At 37.9% G+C, this 24,090-nt stretch overlaps 1 protein-coding gene across 1 annotated transcript in view; it reads right to left on the bottom strand.

Moving 5' to 3' along the window:
* Positions 1–23,123, bottom strand: part of Shroom3 (shroom family member 3) — a 302,185-nt gene extending 279,062 nt beyond the window's left edge. The window contains exon 1 of the mRNA XM_076864300.2: positions 22,959–23,123. Coding sequence (XP_076720415.2) covers positions 22,959–23,123 — 165 coding nt within the window. The remainder of the gene's footprint in view (positions 1–22,958) is intronic.
* Between the last annotated feature and the right edge of the window lie 967 nt (positions 23,124–24,090).

Here is a 24,090-nt window from a genome sequence, read left to right as displayed (position 1 = left end):
CAGCAAAACTCCAGGATATGTGCACACAAGGAAAGATCACGGAGAGAAAGTGGCCATCTGAAAACCAAGGAGGGAGGCCCTGGGAGAAACAAAACCGGCTGACCCCTTGATCTTGGACTTCTAGTCCTAAGAACACTGAGAAAGAAAAATCTTTGTTGTTTAAGCCACCCAGTCTGTGGTCTTTTGTTAAACCTGCCCTAGAAAACTAATACCTAGCCTATGATATGTAAATGTAATGTGGTTTTGAAAACTTTCAGTAGTAAGGAGCTTAAATGTTGGCAGTCAAGGGTCAAACTGCCTTTACCTTTGTGTCTGTTTTGCTGTGTTTGTACATCTGTGTCTCTCTGGACCCCTGTGTCAATCTGTCTTCCCTGTGTCTGTGTCTTTTCTCTGTTGATGACTCTTTTCTGGTTTGGTTGTGTTCTTTCATTTGACTCTCTTTTGGTTTCCTTTCCCAATTCTCTTCCAATTAACCAGATAATACCAATGACTTACACGTTAACTACAGTTCTAAGAGCTTTACTTTCATGAACTCATTAAAAGTTCACAAGGATCCTACGAGATAGTTGCCACTTTTGATCCCACTTTTATAAATGGGAAAACCGAAGGATAGCAATATTAAATAACATGGCATGGTATTGTTAAAAAGTGAGAGATCAGATTTGAGCTCTAAAAATCTGGCTCTAGAGTTTGTGCTCTTAATCACTGAAGTCTTTCAGATTTTACATAAAAGGGAAGAATGACTGAATATTTCAGTCCATTTATGCTGCTATAACAAAATACCGGAGACCAAGTAATTTATAAAAAAGAGAAATTCATTTCTTATAGTTCTGGAGGCTGGAAAGTCAAAGATCAAGGTGATGGTGCGTTTGGTGTCTGGTGAGAATCATTTCTCATGGATGACACCCTAAGTGTCCTCAGATGGCACAGGAGCAAAAAGCCCTGACTAGTTCCCTTGAGATCTTTTATAATGATACTAATCCCATTTATAAGGGCTCTGCCCTCATGACTTACTCCCTTCCTATGTTCCAACATGAATTTCAGGGGAAAACACACATTCAAACTACAGCAATATCCATTCACAAATATTCTATTTTTATTGTCGGTACTAGGGATTGAACCTTGTGCATTGGAGGCAAGCACTCTACCAACTGAACTACATCCCCAACTCCTCAGCGCTTTCCTTTGGATAAATAATAGTATAAAGTCATCTCTTTTGGTTATAGTTCAAGTCCATAACACATATAATCCAGAGCAATCACAAACTCCCAACTTCTGGATTCAAATTTTAAACTCTAAAGATAAGGAGTAAGAATCATGACTTGATAATGTTAACAAACATTTTCTTAAGAGCTAACCACATTCAATCCTCACAAGAACCTGGTGAATGAAAAGAGACAAGCACACTCTCCACACTTTACAGAGGAGGAAATTGAGTCTAGGAGAGACTGGCCACCAGCAGCACGTTCACAAGGCCATTAGGATGTATCTTCAGTATCAAGGGCAAGGCTCCCAGCTCTCTGTACCACTCTGCTTCTCAGGGAAGTCCAGGCAGCCGCTACAGCAATGCTGCAAGCTGTCCTAGTATTACTTTAGCAAAAGCACTTAGGATACTGATGGCTGCGACGCAGGCAGAGCCAGGGCGGTACAGTTCTCTGTGCCCTAGCATAGGCTGCGACATGACTCAGCACTAGTGAAGGGAAAAAGAGGGCGCAGGGCACCGTATCTGACTATGTGAGATTTTCCTCCATTGATTTTTTTTTCTCCGCCTTCTGCTGCAACTGGACCCTGGTGAGTGAATGAGGCCTGACGGCAAATCCAAGACTGAATAAAAAGCTCCCTGCTGAAGGGCTGTCACAGCGGCTCAACCTAGGCTCCCTGGAACCTTGGCAAGCGGAAGAATCCTTTGTCTTCAGACTATGACAAGAGGGGGAAAAAATCTCAACTATTCGGCTGTGTAGCATCATTCAAGCCTGCCTTAATGGGGAAGGTCTAATGAGGAATGTAGTCTTTGAAAAAACCTAGCGTTAAAAACCCCAGAAGCATTCTCACTGTACAATCCTACACAGTTATAATTAATAGGATTCAAACAGCAAATCAGAGATTATGTTACCATTTTACCTAGTTGGATGGCCGCAGACGCTTCTTTTCTTTACTGGTTATGTTCAAAGAGACCTCAGCCTGTTATTATAATCAAATGTGTAGGAGAAAACATTCCTATTCTTTGGGGATTCTATGGAGGTAGCAGGAATAAGAGAATAAAAGAAAAGGCAATTTTCAACTACCAAATGAACCGCAGCTGCGCCAGGCCCTTTCTCTCCTCCCCCTCCTCTCCTGCTGTTGACCTATTAATGGATTCCTGCTCTTAAGATTAACTCAACTTTCACAGGGAGCTGGACCAAAAATCAGTTTTGAACAATTTTGCAAACATAGGACATAGGTTTCTGGCGGGGTACATTTCACTTATTTATTCCCCATGTTTATTCCGCAATAAATTCAAGAGTTAGCACTTCCAACATTGTGCTTCAAGCCTGGTAAAAAAGACAAGTAGGGATACAGCACTTCAAAAGTGTATGTGCAATGAGAGAATTATATGGCACCTAAATGATAACTCCATAAAATTTTAGTATGTGTGTAGTTGGGAAAGGCACATAACGGATAAACACGATTATATGTAAATTTTTTCTAATTTCAAAAGGTCCTCATTAGGGGAAGTGTAATGGGAAGTTATTAATGGGTATAAAATTTCAGCTTGGGAATATGAAAAAAGTCCTGGGGATGGACAGTGGTGACGGTTGCCAACAACATTCTTAATTGCTGCTACATCATACAATTAAAAATGGTAAATACTGCTAGGTCTGGTACAAACACCTGTAATCACAGCAATTTGGGAGACCCAAGAAGGAGGATTCCAAGTTCAAGGACAGCTTGGGCAATTTAGTGAGGCCCTGTCTCAAAATAGGAAATAAAAAGGGCTGGCTAGGCATGGTGGTGCTCACCTATAATCCTAGAGACTTGGAGGCTGAGGTAGAAGGATGGCAAATTTGAGGGCAGACTAAACAATTTACAAGGCCCTAAACAATTTAGTGAGATCCTGTTGTTAAAAAAAAAAAAAAAAAAATGTGTGGGGGGTGATCTGGGGATGTGACTCAATGGGTAAGCATCCCTGGGTTCAATCCCTGGTACCAAAAGTAAAAAAAAAAAAAAAAAAAAAGGATTGAAGATGTGACTCAGTGGTTAAGTGCCCTGGGTTCAATCCTCCAGTACTACTACTCCCCTCACAAAAAAAAAAAAAAAAAAACAGGGCTGGGGATATCACTCCATAGTAGAATGGCTCTGTGTTCAATTCCCAGTACTAGGAAAAAGAAAAAGGAGAAGGAGAAGATGGTGGTAAATGTTGTATGGTTTAAATTTTACCATAATAAAAACGTCATCAGTATTTTTTAATTAGCAAAAACCATTACTTCAAGATTATAGTTCGTTCCAGAAAATTGCAAAAAAGATATAAAAAAGAGGAAAATATAAATCACTAAAAATCCCATGACTTAGACATAATCATTCTTAATATTTTTGTATGTATACCCTCCCAAATTTCATCAAAAATATATATTTAGCCAGGCATAGTGGCACATGTCTTCTGTAACCCCAGCTACTTCAGAAGCTGAGATAGGAGGATTGCAAATTTGAGGCCAGCCTGGGCAACATAGCGAGACTCTTCTCAAAAATAAACAAATAAAAGACAAATAAAGCTAGTATATATAGATAGGTAGATAGATAAATTTTATACCCATTAAAGGTGAATATAACTGGGATTGTACTACACATATGATTTAGCAATCTGATTCTATTCTCTCATTCTATTGTAGATAAATATATGTTATATATATTTATCATCTGCATTATTGTTTTCAATGACCTCACAGATGATGGATATAGACAATGATAGATTTTTATAGCTTTTCCTCTTCTAGATATATCAGTGAACATCTTTGAACATACATCTTGCATAAATATTTCTTTAGGACAAGCCCAGAGAAATACAATTGCTGAGTATGCACATTTGTAATGTTAGTTCCCTTCAAAAAAGACTGCGCCCATTTGTATTCCACTGAAAACATAGGAAATTATTATCAAGTATATGTCACCTCTTCCTCATCTTTGTCAATCTTATGGTTCAAAGGAAAGTCTATCTAATTTCAGTTTTTATTTCTTTGATCACTAGGAAGGAAAATTCTTTTCTTGAAAATTTCTTGACCTTTTGTGACTGATTTTTTGTTTTGATTTGTTTCTTTTTTGTTGTTGGGTTGTTGGTTTTGTGTTCATGTACTTTGCCAAACTAGCTTTCGTGTGTGGGATTTTTCCTTATTTATATATAAGAGCTCTTTTTATATTAAGGATCTTATCTTTATTTATCATGTTATTTTAGTTTATGGAGCTTTTGTCATGTAGATATTTTTTAATTTTTCACACACTCAAATTTAACAGCTTTTTCTTTCCTAAATTTTTGACTTTGGTTAGCATGCTTTCCTTCCCTCAAATCATAGTTCTATGTATCTGATTTTCTTTTGATACTTTAATAATTTTTTAAAACTATGACATAATAAAAGCCATATCTGAAAACCCCAGAACTAACAAAATACTCAATGGCTAAAGCTTTACTTCTAAGATCAGGAGAAATAAGATGAAGACGTCAGTTTTGTTTTTGTTTTTGTTTTCTTGGTACGAGGGATTGAACCCAGGGGTACTTTACCACTGAGCCACATCCCCAGTTCTTTGAAAAAATTTTTATATTGAGACAAGGGGTTTCTAAGTTGCTTGGGGCCTTGCTAAGTTGCTGGGACTGCCTTTGAACTTGTGATCCTCCTGCCTCAGCCTCCTGGGCCGCTGGGATTATATGTATATACCACCACCCCCAGCAAGGAAGCTAGTTTTAACCATCTCTATCCAACATAGAGTTGGAAATTCTAGCCAGAAAAATCGGTAAGAAAAATAAACAACATTCAAACTGAGTGGAAAGAAGTAAAATTTTCTATATTTGCAGATGACATGGTCTTATATGTAGAAAACTCCAGAGTCCATCAGAAAAACAAAACCAAAACAAAACCTGCTATAACGAATAAGCAAATTTGGCAAAGTTGTAGGATACATTTTCATGGTTGTGTTTCTCTATACTAACAATGAACAAATTGAAAAGAAAATTAAGAAAACAACTTCATTGACAATACCATCAAAAAGAATTAAAAATTTAGGGATAAACTTAACCAAGGAAGTAAAAGTCTTGTACACAGAAAACTGTAAAATATTGCTGGAAGAAAGTAAAAATGACAGAAATGCTAAAGTGGGAAGACATCCTATATTCATGGATTAAACAGACTTAATATTGTTAAAATGTCAATACTATCTAAAACAATCTACAGTTTCAATGCAACCTCTATCAAAATCCCAACAACATTTATGGCAGAAATAGAAAAATCTATGCTAAAATTCATATGGAATCTCAAGAAATTCCAAATAGCATAAAGAAAGAAAAGAAAAAGATCTCAAAACTTAACTACAAAACTACAATAATTAAACAAAGTCATGCTGTCATAAAGACATACATGTAGACAAATGGAATATAAAAGAGAGTCTGGAAATAGTATATGTTGCCAAAGGATTTTCTACAAAAGTGCCAAGATCACCAATAGAAAAAGGAGAGTCTTTTTTGAATACATGCTATTTGGAAAACTGGATCTGAAATGAGACCCTTACCTAACCCCAAACACAAAAATTAACATAAAATAGATCAAAGGCCTAAATGTAAGTGCTAAAGCTATAAAACTCTTAGAAAAAAACAATAAAAAATGTCCATGACACTGAATTTGGTAATAATGTCTTAGATCAAAAGCATAGGTATCAAAATTTTTAAAATAGTGTGCCTCATCAAATTAAAAGTTGTGTGCATTCAAGGACATGATCAACAGCTTAAACATGCAACCCACAGAATGAGAAAAATATTATTAAATCATGTATCTGATAAGGGATTCATATATAGAATACATAAAAAACTACAAGTCAGGCTAGGGTTGCAGCTCAGTGGTACAGCGCTTGCCTAGCATGAGTGAGGTACTGGGTTCAATCCTCAGCACCACATAAAAATAAATAAATAAACAAATAAAATAAAGGTTAAATTCTTAAAAGGAAAAAAGAAAAAACCTACAATTCAACAACAAAAAGCAAATGTTCCAATTTTTTAAATGAACAAAGAACTGAAACAGATTTTCTCCAAATGGAATACATAGATGGCTAAAAAACATTAAGATGTTATAAAACATTAAGTTCCACTAATCATTAGGGAAAAGCAAATCAAAACACAATGAGGAGGCTAGGGACATCACTCAGTTGGTAGAGTGCTTGCCTTGCAAGGCCTTGGGTTCAATCCCTATCGCCACAAAAAAAAAAAAAAAAAAAAAACCCACAATGAGATATCACTTTAAACCCATTGAGAAGGGTATTATTAGAGAAAAATAAAAATAGAAAATGAAAAGTCTTGGCAAAGAAATGGAGAAACTGGAACCCTTGGGCATTACTGATGGTAGTATAACATGTTACAGCTACTGTGAAAAATAGTATGATGGTTCTTCAAAAAATAGAAATATTATACAATCCAGCAATTCTTCTTCTAGTTATATACCCAAAGAATTGAAAGAAGGAACTCAAACAGGTATTTGTACATTCAAGTTCACAGTAACATTATTCATAATAGCCAAAAGGTAGTGGATAAATGAATAAACAAAATGTGATACATACTATTATTAATATCAACATATTATTCAGCTTTAAAAAAAGAATGAAATTCTGACACATGCTACAAAATGGATGAACCACGAAAACACTTTGCTGAGTGAAATAAGCCAGTCACAAAAGGACAAATACTGTGTGATTCCACTTACACGAAGTGCTCAGAGTAATCAAATTCATAAAAAGTAGAACAGGGGTTGACAGGCTGTGCACTAGGGAGTGAGGAGTTGGTGTTGAATAGGTACAGAGCTTCAGATGGGGAAGATGAACAAGTTCTGGATTGGATGGTGCACAACCATGTGAAATGTACTTAATGTAGCTAAATTATGCACTTAAAATGGCTAAGATGATAAATTTTTGTTATGTGTGTGTGTGTGTGTGTGTGTGTGTGTGTGTGTGTATTCTCTCTTTCTCTCTCTCTGTAGGGGGACTGAACCCAGGGGTGTTTTACTACTGAGCTCTATGCCCAGCCCTCTTTATTTTCTTTCTCTTTTTAAAAAAAATTTTTTTAGTTGGACACAATAGTTTTATTTTGTTTATTTTTATGTGGTGCTGAGGATCCAACCCAGGGCCTCAAACATGCTAGGCAAGCACTCTACCACTGAGCCACAACCCCAGCCCTCTCTCTCTCTTTTTTTTAAAGGGGTAAATTATTTCTTTAAACTATTTTCTTTTACACCATGCCTTTATTTCATTTGCTTATTTTTTATGTGGTGCTAAGAATCAAACCCAGTGTCTCACATGTGGTAGGCAAGCGCTCTGCCACTGAGCTCCAGGTCCAGACCCTCTTTTTTTTTTTTTTTTTAATTTTGAGACAGGGTCTCACTAAATTACAGAGGCCTCAGCCTCCCAAGTCACTGGAATTACAGGCATGTGCCATCACGTGTAGCATGTTATGAATATTTTATTGCACCAACTTTGAAAGCATGATTGCCATAAAAGAAACTGAATAATACAGAAACATATGAAGCAAACTTATTTCACTTATTAGACATAAATCTTTTATTTCTCTGGCTTTATTTTGCTGTTAGAAATAAACTAGATTCAGCTTTTATCTTTCCTGGGGACTTAGTATCATTTTAGAATCTCTTTTGCCCTCATTCATTAAAATTAAAGTTCTTCAGGGCTGGGTGCAGAAAATGGCAGAGCACTTGTCTAACCTAACTCAAGGACCTGGGTTCAATCCACAGCAGTGAAAGAAATCAAAGTTTTATCTATACCGTGGGTTCATTTCTAGACTTTCTATTTTGTTTCATGCTTTCACTGGTCAATTTCTTGCTGCAGCAGACTTTTCTTAAGGTATCACACTTAGGTATACATTCATATGTACTAAAATACACAGATCGAAGGGTACCGTTCAGTGAGTTGGTTCAATGAGTTTTTTTTTTTTAAATACTTTTTATTTTATTTATTTATATGCGGTGATAAGGATCAAACCCAGTGCCTCACACATGCTAGGCAAGCACTCTGCCACTGAACCACCACCCCAGTCCAACGTTTAATGAATTTTGATGAATGCATAAATCCATTTAGCCAGACCAATAAGACAGAATACTTCCATCACTAAAGGAAAATGCTTTGTGCCCTGATCAGTCCCTACCCATAGAGGCAATCATTGTTCTGATCTTTCAGTGATCATTAGTTTTGCCTGTTCTGAAATTCATATAAATAGAATGATTCAGTATGTATTCTATTGTGTTTGCTTTCTTTGATTCAGCACAAAACTTTTGAGCTTCATTTACAGAATGGTATAAATTACACTTTTAGATTCTTAGAATAAATAAGACTCTAAAATCTTTTCTAGAACTTCATTGTGGTCATCCTCCTCGACTTTGTTAAACATCAGTTAATTAAATCAATACTGAATGCTTAATATTATAGATAACAATTTATTCCTAGTTTCTTAAATATTTTAATATTTCTTATTTTGTTTCCTTAAATTATTAATAAAACTAGGTTATTTTCTATATAACTCATTTTCTTTTTAATATGTTTATGGAGCTGTGCAACCATTACCATGATCTATTTTGAAACATAAAATGATAACATTCCATCACTTCAAAAAGAAACCTCAGGACTGGGGGTGTAACTCAATGGTTGAGCACTTGCCTAGCATGCATAAGGCCCTGGTTCCAATCCCTAGCAAAGAAAAAAAAAAGAGAGAGAGAGAAAGGAAAGAAGGAGAGGAGAGGAGGGGAAGGGAGGGAAAGGAAGTCAAGGAAAGGAACCTGTTTACAGTCACTATCCACCCCTGTCCCCAGTCTTAGGCAACCATTAATTTACTCTCTTTAATTTGCCTTTTCTGCACATTTCATATAAATGGAGTTACATAACATGTATTCTTAATATCTGGTTTCCTTCCTTGAACATAATATATTTTAGGTCGACCCATGTTGTAACATGTATCAGTGCTTGGTTTCTTTTATTGTCCAATAGTATTCCATTATATTCTCTCCAACGTTCTGTCTATCGCATCAGTGGACATTTGGGTTTTTCCTACTGTTTAGATACTGAGAATGAGGCCTCGAACATTTGAGCATAAGTCTTTGTATTGGTGTATGTTTTTATTTCTCCTGGGTACATCCTTGGGGATAGAATTGTTAGAGAGTATATTGATAACTCCACATTCGATATTTTAAGCCATCTGGTTTCCAAAGTGGCTGTACTATTTTACTTTCCCACCCACATGTATGGAAAGGGGTGTTTTCAATCTTCCATGAAATGACAGCACAGAGGAGACAAACCAAGGAATTCTGATGGAGAAGAATGCACCTTCCCCCTGTTTGAGAGACAGGAGGATAGGAGCTGATTTCTCTGTGCTACATTCTGAAATCTCTATTCCACAGCCTCACTGGAGCTGGAGAGGGCATGCATGTGTTCAGCCATCAATGCCATCAGTTGAAAATGAACATTAACTTGCCAAGGCCTCCCTCATTGTGATGAAACACCCCTCCCTGTGCTCACACACACACAGACACATATTTTAAAAAACACTTGTAAATTTCCATTAACACAAAGAATCAATAATCTTCCTCACCTATTTTTCGATAAAGTGTATGTTTATTTCTATTACTCAGAGTTCAGACTGCTACAGAAGTGTTTTCAATGAAAAGAAAAACAACGCTTTTTGCATTATTATATTCAAATAAGAATGTAGAAAAGAAAGAACTGGAGGCACATTTACTTTCTCTTGAATTGCTGATTTCATATAACTGACAACATGAATTATATGACACAAAACCTATTCATTATTCTATCCATTCAAGATCAAGTTGAGGTTTAAAGCAGACTTATGGCTATTACACGAAGCTACTGTTTGTCAGTCTTCAGTGAATTCAAGCAAAAAGACCAAGGAAATTGGGAATGGACAACATAGTGAGTCAAAGAATATTACATTGTGGGGGAACAGCCCCAGAGAAAAGAAGCTTCTTGTATTGAACTTGGCAGTGGTACAAATTATACAAGCAAACCACATTTTACTGCTAGAAAGTAATTCTGTTATATCAGGCTTGGGGTGGGTTGGAAATTACGTTATATTCCATTGCCTGCTTAGGTGGGAAACTTCATAGCACTTCTATGTTATACTGTCAAATATTTGGGGCTGAAAATAGTACATTGTCCACTTTTCTTTTTGTGTTATGTTTGTAGCATACATTCAATAAGAACAGAAGCAACATAAATAAAATTCTACAAAAGAAACCATTTTCAGAGAACCCCAAATGAATAATTTTCTGTCTATTCTGCTTAGGGAGTCACATTTTCCTTAAGTTTATGGACTGGATCTTACTCTCAGAGGGAAGGGAGCAAAATCTCTTGACTCACGCAGAGAAACAATGGGATGACAAAAGCAGAAATGGGGCTTATCAACCAAGTTAGTGCAGAATGAGAGAAAACTGGCCCACCCTGAGAGATGTGGAGATGAAGGAGAGAACTGGAAAATATCATATCTGGGGATGGATTTTTACTGTGTAGTACCCAAGAAAAGGTTAAGTCTAAAATACTATAGAGGTCCTTCTGCTTGAATGGAAAGACCACAGGCTTTGCAAACAGAGAGATCCACATCAGACTCAAGGTCTGGCTTTCATTTAGTGAGCCCTCTGCAAATGGTGGTTGTTTTCCTTTGGATTTCCTTATATAAAGAGACCCTGAGATAAGGGCTGGGGCTGGAGCTGAGTGGTAGAGCGCTTACCTTGCATGTGTGAGGTACTGGGTTTGATCCTCAGCACCACACAAAAATAAATAAAGATATGTGTCCATCTAAAACTAAAAAAATATATTTAAAAAAAAGAGAGAGACCCTGAGACATGACTTCAAATGCCAAATGGTCAATCTGGGAAATAAATAACCCTAATAGGGAAGTAGGCAAACAACATAGGAAGGGAAGGCATTTGACCTTGATATAGCATCAAGCCAGCTATCAGTGTGGATGCCTGGAACATAATTATGCAAGAGAAATTCTAGGAGCTAGTGGAAAACACACAACTTGGTCATCCCACCGGAGGAATAAGAGAGCTGTGCTATTCATATAGCAACTTCAGTCAGTCACGGGTGGAGGGCTGCTCCTAGTGACGTTAATTTGCATCCCACCATGCAAAGGGAAGGCAAAATGAAGCCCTTAAACAAAGAATTATGATGCTGACAGTTGGAATTCTAGCTAAAGTGCAGAGAAGTGTGGGATAGCAGTAGTAGAGCCAGCAACAATGGTTTAAAAAGAAAAAAAAAAAAAGGAAAATACACCCTTTGTGGGTGCAGGGATCTAATCCATGGTTGTTTCCCAGTGCATCAGATTTTATGCATTCAATGAATAATGTATTGACCAAATATGGTAGTGAAAAGGACTTAACTTTAAATCTTGGCTTCATCATTTATGAGAAACCTCTTTCTCCTTATATAAAAACAAATATCATTTTAATGGAATAATGATGAACCAAACATAGCACCTGACCCACAGTAGAAACTGAGTAAAGGTAAACAATGCCACTGTGGATTTATTTCCTTCTTCCTACTACGTAATACTTCCTTTTTTATTTTCCCCACTCTATTGAAGAAACAGTGGAGTACTAGTACTTTATGGTGCCTGAGTTCAGAAATTTGCAGCACATCTTGACCCACCAAGAGGGTTTTATACCAACTGTTCATAAAGGTCAAATTCATCGACTTATGTATGTAGAGGAAACTATGATAGTAATCTTTTGAAGAGAGTGCCAACAACTCATTGAATCACAGACTTGGAGCCAAGTGTACCACTCACCATGCAATCCTGAAAAATAAATGAGACTAATTCTTTCTTTTAACTTCCTCCCGCTGTCCTTTGCTTAGGGCAGCAACTGCCTTGTTTGATCTGGGGCTCATTAGCAAACACTCAAAAGTAAAAACATGGGGCGGGAGGAATGAAACACACACACAAAACCAAGGCAGAAGAAGAAAACATCAGCTATTTTTTGCCTTCCTATCCCCAACAGTTTACTCTCCTATTCTTTCAATTATCAATCTCAACACCCAACATGTGTATTTATTTCTGGAACCCAGCCAGATCCTGGATCTGAATTCCAGAGTCTCCTTTCCCAGTTTCCATGAGACAAGTTCTTAAAAACACAAACTTCTTGTAATTAAAAGAACCAATAAAAATTTCGAAAAACACAAACTTCTCAGAGGGGAGACACGAGATGATAAAAACCTAAATTCTCTCTCTACAACTTTATCCATTAAAAATCTGAATTTTTTGGGCTGGGGTTGTGGCTCAGCGGGAGCGGGCTTGCCTGGCATGTGTGAGGCACTGGGTTCAATTCTCAGCACCACATACAAATAAATAAAAACGAAGGTCCATCAACAACTAAAAAAAATAAATAAATAAAAAATAAAAATTTGAACTTTTCAAGGGAAAAGAGAAAGACAACTAGTTCAACAAATCCACTCTTCCTTTCTACCTTACTGTAAATGTGTGGTTCAGGACATAATTTAATGACCAAAGTGCTAGGCGCTTAGTCCAACTAACCTGAAGAATGCTTAATTCCACTTAAAGTGACTGTGTTTTGTTCTGAATCCATGTCAGAGTTATTTTTCAATTTTGAGATCTTTAGAAATTACTGGAATCCATGATCCAGAAACCAAAAATGGGTGAGGAATGAGGCCACTGAACTGGAATCATAGCAGATAGCAATGGCTTTGAGATTAAGAGTTTGCATAGAGTTCCCAAGATTATGCTGAGTATACTATGAGTCTACCTTGCAGGAAAGGTCAATGCTAATGAGAGTCATGGGACCAGAGCAGGTGGAATGAGTACAGAAAGAGCCAACTCAGTAGAAGAAAAACTGTAAGAACAAAGCAGATGTACTTTTTTGTGAACTAAGCAAGAGCTAGAAAGTGACATACAAAGGAGATAATGTTTGGTACAATGGACGCACTGCAGGAAGACCATCAGTTGTGGTACCCATCTCATAACCCGGTGTCTTCACATGGGTGAAGTTCATGGGTAGCATGAACTTGAAGCTCCCCAGCAGATCAGTGCTCTATCGGTTTGCAGCTCAAGTCTAATTCAATATGTTAACAGGACTTAACCCTTGTCAACTTTAAAACATTTCTTGTTCATTTAGCATTCCTCTTAGGTACCCAACGTGATTTAGGGATTGAGATTTTTGTCATGGGCTACCCATGTAATGGAATTGTCCAGCCCAAATAGTTCGAGTGTTGAGCCAAGATCAAGACTGGAACCCCCATCCCGGAAGGAAAATTAGCTAAATGCAGGGGCTGTGAAGATGTGGAAGGTCCAATTTAATTCTCAGCATTGACATCCTCACTAAAAGGAATTTTTCAGTCTTAAAGTTCAAAAGGTCTTAATCTGTCCCTACCTAGTTTTATTATGATCCTCAGCAAATTCCCAACTTCATTATCTATAAAATGGAAATAATCATAGGCCCTCACAGAACTTTATGAAGCATATGTGTGTTGGCAGGCCTGTTACAGAGCAGGACTTGGTAAAGTTAGACGTATCTCTGTCAAAAGCAATCCCAGCAAATTTTGTCAGCTTCAAGCAAAAAATAACCCAAAAGATCAGAGCCAGGCATGGTGGTGCACACTTGTAATCCCAGCAGCTTGGGAGGCTGAGGCAAGAGGATCGCAAGTTCAAAGTTAGTCTCAACAATGGCCAGGCACTAAGCAACTCAGTGAGACCCTGTCCCTAAATAAAATACAAAATAGTGCTGAGGATGTGGCTCAGTGGTCGAGTGCCCCTGAGTTCAATCCCTGGTACCAAAAAAAGAAAAAGAAAAAGAGAAACCCCCTGGGCAGCCCTGCCCAAAATGAAAGAAAATAAAATGACAAAAGTTACAAACATACCAAGAGCGCCTTGAAATAAAGATGTAGAAAAAATCTCATAAATCTCCCAGAAATGGAGGACGTACCAAACAGATGCAGGGGAATGAAAAAATGAATGCAGTTGACGTCAAAATAAATTCAGGCTGATGGCCAGGACAGAGTTCGCCACATCAGTCTGTCAAGTTAGGAAAGCATCCTGGGAAGGCAGGAAAGGATTGTCACTTCCATTCTACAGAACAGACACCCCAGCAGTGTACCAATGTAGCTTTTGTGGGGGAAAGTCACTAGCCGAGGAGGAGAAACAGTACTTGGATTTAGCAGAGAATCTTTGCCTCATTTTGTTGCATAGAGAAGCGCCTGGGAGGTCAGAGCACTAGAGATGGATGGACTCCTGGGATGGACCGGGTGGGAGAACAACAACTCTGCAGCTCTCTGGATAAGATGCTCACTGTTTGGAACCACATCAAAGGCAGAGATGTGGGAGAAACTGTCTATGGGTTAGTTCAGATCCAGAATGTCCTTTGAGGTTTTGTTTTTTCAAAGATTGATAGTAAGTCTCTCATTATGTGTCTCCAATCACACTGTGGGCTCACTAAAATGAGATGAATATTTCTTCAATTAAATTGTGTTCTCTGAGTAGGAGGCAGAGCCTTGGGAATGTATTAACTTTAAAAGAAAGCAGAGTTCTTACTGATGCTAACATCCATTGCCAAGTCAGCATGTTACATGAATAAAAGTTAATTCCAACAACTTTCAAAGGATCATAGCTTAGTTTGTGTTTTAAAACACAGAGCACTTCGACCAACGTTTTGGTGACTTTTAAGATGTTAAATAAAAACACGAATTTCCCTTTCTTTTTCCAATCTAATTTAACTCAACATACATTTGCCATACGTTATATATATATATATATATATATATATATATATATATATATATACATACATACATACATATGACATCATTAAATTAAAAGTCAGATTTGGAGCTGGAGATGTAGCTCATTTGTAGTGCTCTTACCTAGTATGTGTGAGGCTCTGGGTTCAACCCCTAGTAACACACACACACACACACACACACACACACAAATTTAAACTGTTTATTTTTTTTAAACAGGTTTTTCTAGTATCCTGTTTGCATACTGCCCTAGAAAGCTTTCTAACAAAAGATTTTTAAGATCCTTTTTAATGTTCATTTATCTTCCTCTTTATTCATTAATACATTTTCATTTTCACAATTGTTATGCATACTTTAAGCACTCTGTATAACTGCAAAGAAAGAAAGGGAAAGAGGAAGGGAGGGAGGAGGGAGCCAGGTGCAAGGGAAGGTCCCTCAGCTTCAAGAAGTTAACATTCCAACAGGAAAGCTAGGGCTCAGGCAAAAGCATATATGGCACAGCCAGAAAGTAATCACTCCCTTACTAGCTGGACTTTATGTGCATGCACCCACACACAATCTGTTTCCTGAAACAAACCACCTGCAAATAAATAAGCCTTTTTTGTGCCTCACTTTTCTCTCTGTACAATAAGGAAATTGGATTACAAAATTACTGAGATTCCTTGTAAAATTCTTTAAGTCACTTAGTATTTACTGAAAATTCACTATGTGTGAAATGAGAAGTAATTTCCCAGGAGAAGGAGGATATACAGCATAAATAAAACTGAAATGGCCTTAAAGAGATTACAAATTATTCACAGGATGCTAACAACTACTTTACTAGAAGATAGCATGAATAAAGGTGTTGAGAAGCCAGATATAGTGGTGCATGCCTATAATCCCAGGGGCTCGGGAGGCTGAGGCAGGAGGATCTCGAGTTTAAAGCCAGCCTCAGCAATGGTGAGGTGCTAAGCAACTCAGTGAGACCCTGTCTCTAAGTAAAATACAAAAAAGGACTGGGGATGTGGCTCAGTAGTGGCGTGCCCTGAGTTCAATCCCTAGTACCAAAAAAGAGCTGCAACAAGTTTTTTTTTTTTTTTTTTTAAAGGTGCTGGGAGATGGGAGGAAAGATAGAAGTGGACTAAACACTGAGGGAAGAAACAAAATTGTTCAAGGGCAGCAGAGAGATGAGGCTACCTGGTATGATGGGCAAAAAAATGTTAACAGAAGAGTCAAGAAAGTTAAAAGAGAAACTCAAAAAGATCGGGTATTTTAAAAAATGAAAATAACAAGCTGATCTAGCTTGGAACTTGAAAGAAAGTGAAAAGGATGAATTTGTAGTAAACTAGATTAACCAGCCCAGAGTCTTGGGGCACTGCCATTAAGTCAATTTCAAATAGAACTCAGGAACTGTGGCTGAAGATCTAGTAAAGTAAGCCTTGTTGTATTGTGGAAGAAATGGGCGATGAGAGATTGTATGGCTAAGGTTGATGTGTCTTATTGTCCTTCTAGTGCTAAGAAATACAGAAGGTTGAAAAGTGCTGAGTCTGCCCATGCCTATAATCCCTGAGATTTAGGAGTCTGAGGAGGAGGATCACAAGTTTGAAGCCAGCCTCAGCAACTTAGTGAGGCCCTAAGCAACTTAGCAAGACCCTGTCTCAAAAATAAAAAAAGGGGGCTGGGAATGTGGCTCAAGCGGTAATGCGCTTGCTTGGCATGCGTGGGGCGCTAGGTTCGATCCTCAGCACCACATAAAATAAAATAAAGATGTTGTATCCACTGAAAATTGAAAATAAATATTAAAAAATTCTCTCTCTCTCTTTAAAAAATAAAATAAAATAAGGGGCTGGGACGTGACAGTGGTTAAGCACTCCTGGGTTCAATCCCTAGTACGAGAGAGAGAGAGAGAGAGAGAGAGAGAGAGAGAGAAGAAAAGAAAGAAAAAAAATAGTGCTGAATCTGGATGTACTAATATAGAACATCCAGAAATAAGAAAAATCTCAACATGGCTATTCACACAATTCTGTTCCAAATGGGTAATTTCTAACCTGTGGACAACCAGGTTCCTAACCTGTTTATATTTCCAAGGTTTCTCATAGTGCAATAAAGCAGTAGGCTGATTGGAATGTTCTGGATGATTCTCTCCAGTGGAGTAATGTAAAGAGAACTAGTATGATATTAGATCATATAAAGCTAGAAGAATCCAGTGATTTGTAGTTCCTTTCCCCCATTCATTTCCTGCCTCATTTGTAACCTATTTTAAAATATGAGTAGTGTCAACCAGTAGGAAGCCTGGGAACATATATGAAATTCACTTAGCAAGAACATACCTGAATTCACTTAGCAAGCACATTGCCCTACAGATTAAAAAAAAAAAAAAAAAAAACACAAGGAAAGAAAGAGTTGGAGCCTTGGTGGACAAGGCCTAGAGGAGGCTGGGATTTGGATGGGCAGGAAAAGGATGGTCTTACAGGTGGGAGGAGTTCCAGAGAAGGAAGGTGACGGCACACAGAAGATGGAACCTGCAGGATCTGCCTGGGAGAAGGCACAGAGCCCAGTTCGAGCAAAGACACCTCCCAGGGGAGCAAGAATCAGAAAATGAGAGCCTTGACCAGCACACTGCTGCACATGGATGACAAAAACACAAGGACAGTGGCTTATGCTTAAATTCCAAAACCCACATTTGAAGAGCATAAAAAACACTTTTTAGGGGGCTGTGGCTCAGCGGTAGCACAATTGCCTGGCATGTGTGAGGCACTGGGTTCGATCCTCAGCACCACATATATAAATAAATAAAATAAAGGTTTATCAACAGCTAAAAACAATAAAAAAAAAAAAAAAAACACTTCTCTGGGAGAAAACACCCATGAAGATGCTTGCCAAGAGCAGTAAGAGGCTCCTCAATTCATAGGTCTTGATCTATTTAAAGAAATTGATTGAGTAGCAGTCACAAGTATTTTATGGGACCTTAAATTTTTTTTCCTCTAATAAATCTGAAAACATAAAACAAAAGATCAATGCCACATTTCACGCAAATAGTAGCCCCGGATAGCTAAACTGTCAGGCAATGGTGACTGAATGGCCTACTGGTCACAAGTGTGTCAACTTTGAAACCAGAATACAAGGGTACAAATCCCAGCTCTAACACTTACTAGGTAGGAGAGCTTCAGCAAGCTACTCAAATTCTGTCTCCCACTTTCTCATGAATATCCATCACTGGGGTACTTATATTAGCTTCTGCAGGGAGTTGTGGAAATTAAATGAGTCAACATGTGCAGATCTCTTGGAAGAGAGCCTGGAACACAGTAGGCACTCAGTAAGTGCCAGCTGTTGTTGTTGTTTATTGTTATTACTTATTTTATGAGCCCTGGGAGCAGGTGCATCCCCACTGCAGGTGGAACTGCTTTTCTCAGCTACAATGCAGTGAATGAGTCATAATAAAACCCTGCTGCCAACTTCCTGAACTATTGAATTGCTTGAGCACTCACTTACAATCACTATTAAAAAAAAAAAAAGTTACCCTTTCTTTTTGAAGTTCATAGATTACAGAGGCTCTTCAACCCCACCTTTCCTTTTCAAAGACATTAAATCCCAAAGAAAGCAATTGGAAAATGATTTCTTTTATTGCCACCCCTTTGTAGTTCCTTTCCCCCCATTCATTTTCCTGCCTCATTTGTACCAAAAGAAAAATGATACTTCATGCACCATATTGTTCTCCGTAACCTGGCAGTTTATACCTGCTGGGGAAATGTGTGCATGCCTCTCATATGTGTGACTCAATGTGTACTATTCCTTCCCTTCCCTTGAAACGGGAAGTCACCCTACTTTGGGATAATAGGGGACATTTGGGTAGTGGTGCATGAGCTAATATGCACTTTTTTTTTAATTGAACACAATACCTTTATTTTATTTATTTATTTTTATGTGATGCTAAGGATTGAACCCAGAGCCTCACATGTGCTAGGTTAGTGCTCTATGGCTGAGCCAAGCAGCAGCCTTAATTTGCATTTTTTTTCATTGTCCTTGAAAGAAAGTCTGGGATATGCACTATCAGTCACCAAATTTCATTTTAGACTTATTTCTAGTACTGCCTTCATTATACGGACCTTCGCTAATACTCAAACACCCTGGGATTGGCAAAATATGCCCTTTCTAAAGACATTTGCATTCGAATCCCCAGAACCTGTAAATATGATAGGTTATATAGCAAAGGGGGAAGTGAGGTTGCAAATGGTATCAAGGTTATACATCAGCAGATTTTTAAATAGGAAGATTATCCTGGATTATTCTGAGAAGCCTAATAAAATTACAAGGGTACTTACAGGTGGAAGAGGTAAGCAGAGTTAGAAGTAGGAGCTATGTGAATTGAGAAGGATTCAACTTTGTCTAGCTGGCTTTGAAGATGCAGAAAAGGTACTATGCACCAGGTCAAGTGGGTCTCTAGAACTTTCAGGCCTCCAGAAGATGGAAAGGGCAAGGAAGTAGATTCTCTTTCACAGTCTCCAGAAAGGAAGAAAGCTTGTTGATACCTGGATTTTTGTCCAGTGAGACCTGTGTCGGACTGCTAACCTACAGAACAGTACATTAGTAACTTGTTTTGTTTTAAACTGCTTGGTTTGTTGTAATTTGTTACAGCAGCAATAGGAAACTAATACACACCCCATCTCTGGAGCCCTGCCTGGCAACCTCCATTTCTTGGGACACTGTCTCCCTGCCTAAACTGCCTACTGCTGTATTTTGTCTTTTGCTAGTTAATTCAATAAAAATTATCAAGCACTTATTCTTTGGCAGGCATTGTTTTAGGTCCTGGAAATGCAAGATGAATAAAACATAGCAATGCCCTTTCTTTTTTCTTTTTTGATACCAGAGATTGAATTCAGGGGCACTCAACCCCTAAGCCACATCCCCAGCCCTATTTTGTATTTTATTTAGAGACAGGGTCTCACTGAGTTGTTCAGCACCTCACTGTTTCTGAAACTGGCTTTGAACTTGCGATCCTCCTGCCTCAGCCTCCGGAGCCGCTGGAATTATAGGCGTGCACCACCGCACCTGGCAGCAATGCCCTTTCATTTACCCAACAAATATTTGTGTAGTCAGGCTCTGGGTAGATGTGGTAGAGATGAAAAGAAAATAGTTCTTGTCCTAAAAATGTTCACAGATTTCTGAGAAGGCAAGCAACATAAATAAAATATCATGATTCAATGTAATAAGTGTATGATATAGGAGTATGGAAGAGAGACCACCTAATGCAGCTGGAACACATCAGGAAAACTTCAGAGAGAAGAAATGAGGCATCTACCAATAGGGCTTTGCTGGACAGACAAGATGGGATAAGATGTTCAAGAGTTTTAGAGCAATGTGACACCTGAATTGTGGCTAGTGCAAATGATCAGAATTTTAAATGTTACTTCATTTTTTAAATATTTATTTATTTATTTTTGTGGTACTGGAGATTGAACACAGGGCCTTATGCATGTTAGGCAAGCACTCTTACCAACCGACCTATATCCCCATCCCATGTTACTTCATTTTTTGGTTAACTTTAACTGAAATGAAAATAGCTGCATATAACTGTTGGCTACCACTTTGGATAGCATGGACTGAATCAGATTATACCTTTGTAGAGATTGCCTTCTCTTACCCTTCTTTCCTATTTCTTTCTGAATGGAAAGCATATGCAAGTCATCTTAGGCCATATCAATGGAACATCAGCCCAGGATGGAAGTAAGGACAAAGTAAAAAGAACTTGAGTCCCTAATAATATTAAGAGCCATCTTTCAGTCTGGATTATACTCAGACAATTATGTGAGATGAATAAATTCCTATATTATTTAAATTGTTGTTTGTTGGATCTTTGTGCAGTAGTCAAATTGATCTAATATAAATGCCTGTTAGTGTAAGAAAAATAATAATTATAATCTTTGCTTAGATTTTTTTGAGCTACTTCTATGTAGCAGAACCTACATTAAATGCATGGTCACATTTAATTCCTACAAAGTCTAATAAAGTAGATAGTAGTATGTACCCATTTTGTAGATACCACGAGGTTTAGAGATGCTAGCTCAGTAGAGGGTGGATTAGACCTTTCTGACAACAAACATCTAATAAATGGATACATAATATTTTATCATTAATGGTCAGGCAAATTGAGGATATAAGTTTTAAAATGCAAGGGATAATGTTTGCTACAGACATTCTCAGTTTTTTACCCAATAGCCATTACTTACTTTTTCCTTTAAAAAGAACCCCAGTTTGTTCAAATAGTACCCAAAGGTTCCTTGACTTCAGGAGGGGAGGCCTCTATTGCAGAACCCATAAAAGAAATCCTAACTGGTTTAAACTAGTTCTGAAAATTTAATTCCCTTTTGCCAATGATTGGTCTAAGGGTAGGCATGTGACACAGTTCTGGCGAATGAGATGTAAGCAAAAAATCTGACGGAGGGCGGCAAAACTCTACCTGGAGTGAAGACGATGCTGGAGGTGCTGCATCCATGCTACAACCTTAAAGATGAAAGCCCACATCATAGGAATGACAGAGTAAAGGTCTAAGTGGGACCCTCAATGACCTTATTGAGCCGCTGTTCTTGCCTAGTTAGCCTAACTCTAGATTTCTTTTCTTTCTCTTTCTTTCTTTCTTTCTTTCTTTCTTTCTTTCTGGGCTCTTTAAAAAATATTTATTTTTTAGTTGTAGTTGGACACAATACCTTTATTTTATTTATGTATCTTTATGCGGTGCTGAGGATGAACCCAGGGGCTCACATGTGCTAGGCAAGCACTCTACCGCTGAGCCACAACCCCAGCCATAGATTTCTTGTTCTTGTAGTATGAGAAAAACCAATCTCAATTTACTTTAGGCCACTATCAATTAAGTTTTTTACACCTGGAATCCTTCCTAACTCACAAACACACATCCTCGGTTTTCCTTAAGAAAGCTAAGGAAAGGGTCACATGGTTTATAGAATATCTCCAATACATTCATGGCTGGTTGTTGTGAATCCCAAATCCCAGGGGCTCTCCACAGTAAAAATCACTTTGATCACCCTCAAAACATTTTTGGGGATATAAGGTATAATAAATAACAGAGATCAAATGCAATACCTATTGTCTTTTCCCCCAACTTCAAACCAAAAAAAAAAAAAAAAAAAAAAAGAATTCTCCTTTAATTACAAACGTTTCTTAAGGGAATGCACACACACAAAAGATGCTTAAATTCTGTTGCACTAGACTATTAATAGTCTAAAATTTTTTAATAAACATTATAACAAGTAATGTTAATTTCTATAGTTGAAGAGAAAAGCAGAAATACCTAATGCACAAGGATTCATTCAATGGTTATAACTACTCACACCAAAAGCTAACTGAAGAATTCAATATGACTCAGGTCTAAAAATAGATTCAAATACACAAAAAGATGTTTACACAGAATAGTGTGGGAAAAGTAGTGTTTTGCTCTTAATTATACTGAAAGCTGAATTCTCCTGAGTGTGTAAAAATAAGCAATAAATAATATTTATGCAATAAATTATCCAGAATTATAAACAATGTTAAATATTTTTAAAAGCTAGATATTTTCAGTTGAAGGGAGACAGAGCAGATATTTTTCTGTTCATATCGTATTATGCCACCATCTGACCATGCTGTTAATCTTTAATCTGATTTATAACTGAAAAGCTCATGTGGCAACTGATCTTACACCATTTCATTCACAAAAAGGGAAGATTATCCATCAAATGAGCACATTTTTCCTGGGATTTCACAGAGTAAATGAGCCAGGCATATTTCTCTTTCAAATGCCAAGCTATCCAAAATATTTCCAGATAATCAGAAAGGCATGAAACATCAAATTAAGTAATATTGAGGCAATCCTTGGAATTATTTTGCAATTTTGACCCATCTGACTAAAGTTTAAAAATCAGGGTGTAGGGGAAAGGATGTAAAAAAAAAAAAAAATATGAATAAAGATAACATTGAAACAAGAAGCAGCGTACCTTAGAGATGATTAATGGTTCTCCATGCTCCAGGCCACCTTTCAAAGTAAAACCCCAGGGAGCTCCTCCCTCCAGGAATGCTTCCAGATAAATGTACCTTCCCTTGGGGGTCGCACTGGGGTTTAACGTGGCACCAGTCTCATCAAAGTTCTCTGTGCTCTTCATCTTGCCGAAACCTTGATCCCTCGAGTTCAATTTAAAATGCCCGAGGCAGATTCGGGCGCTTCTAGAGCCCAAGCTGTGCGATCGTGACACATGCTGGCCAAAAGACAGGTCTGGAGAAAAGAAATTCTTCCTGATGTACAAAGTTCTTCCTAGCTCCACTCCAAGATGCTGAGGCAAAAGGATTTCTCACTTCAACATTTTGCAACATAAATCTTGCTCCGGGGGAATTCTCACGGAAGCCCCCAGTGGTCTCTCTCTTTCTCTCTTGTCTCCGTTTGTAAAAACTTCTTTCAATGGTCCGCTCCGAAGACTGCTTTTTTTTTTTTTTTTTTTTCTGGAGCATACATACACCCAAACTTTTTCTGTATATTTTACAGAGAAAAGCCTCTCGCTATCTAGGAAGAAAATGACAAAAACTCAAAGGAATACCTCATTTTTGATTGATTACCAACCCTTTCTTCTTCTCGCAGTGAAATTTACCATTACAATAGCCTCCTCCCTCCCCAGAAATAGCTTTAAAAGAAAGCAAGCACTTACTATGCTTCTGCTTGTTTCAGAATTTTCTAACGTGTCCTAAAGGGATCGGCAAAACTGCCGTCCCTATTTACTCCCCCACCCCACCCCCAGCAATAAGTTCATAGTTTGCTTCTTGGGGAAAAGAAGAAAAAGAAAAGGAAAAAAAAAAAAAAGTTTTACAAGAGTTAGAGAAAATGGGGGAGGGGGGAAGGCATACATTCCCAATGGAAAAAAATATCAAGGAGGCAGGTCAGTTCTTTTCTTGGGTATTTTCAGTGATGATCAGCCATGGTGGCTGCCTCCACAGCAACTTGTCTCCACTGGGAGAGAGTAAGGAAGTGAGAGGCAATGGATTAAGGCGAAGAGAGGCATTGCCACCGTTCTGCACAGTAAGCCCTGCCATGCAGAATTCAGCTTACCACAAAGACCTGACAATCAAAACAATCTCACA

This window comes from Callospermophilus lateralis, chromosome 8, assembly GCF_048772815.1.
Source record: "Callospermophilus lateralis isolate mCalLat2 chromosome 8, mCalLat2.hap1, whole genome shotgun sequence".
Lineage (NCBI taxonomy): Eukaryota > Metazoa > Chordata > Mammalia > Rodentia > Sciuridae > Callospermophilus > Callospermophilus lateralis.
This window is presented reverse-complemented; position numbering and strand designations above follow the sequence as displayed.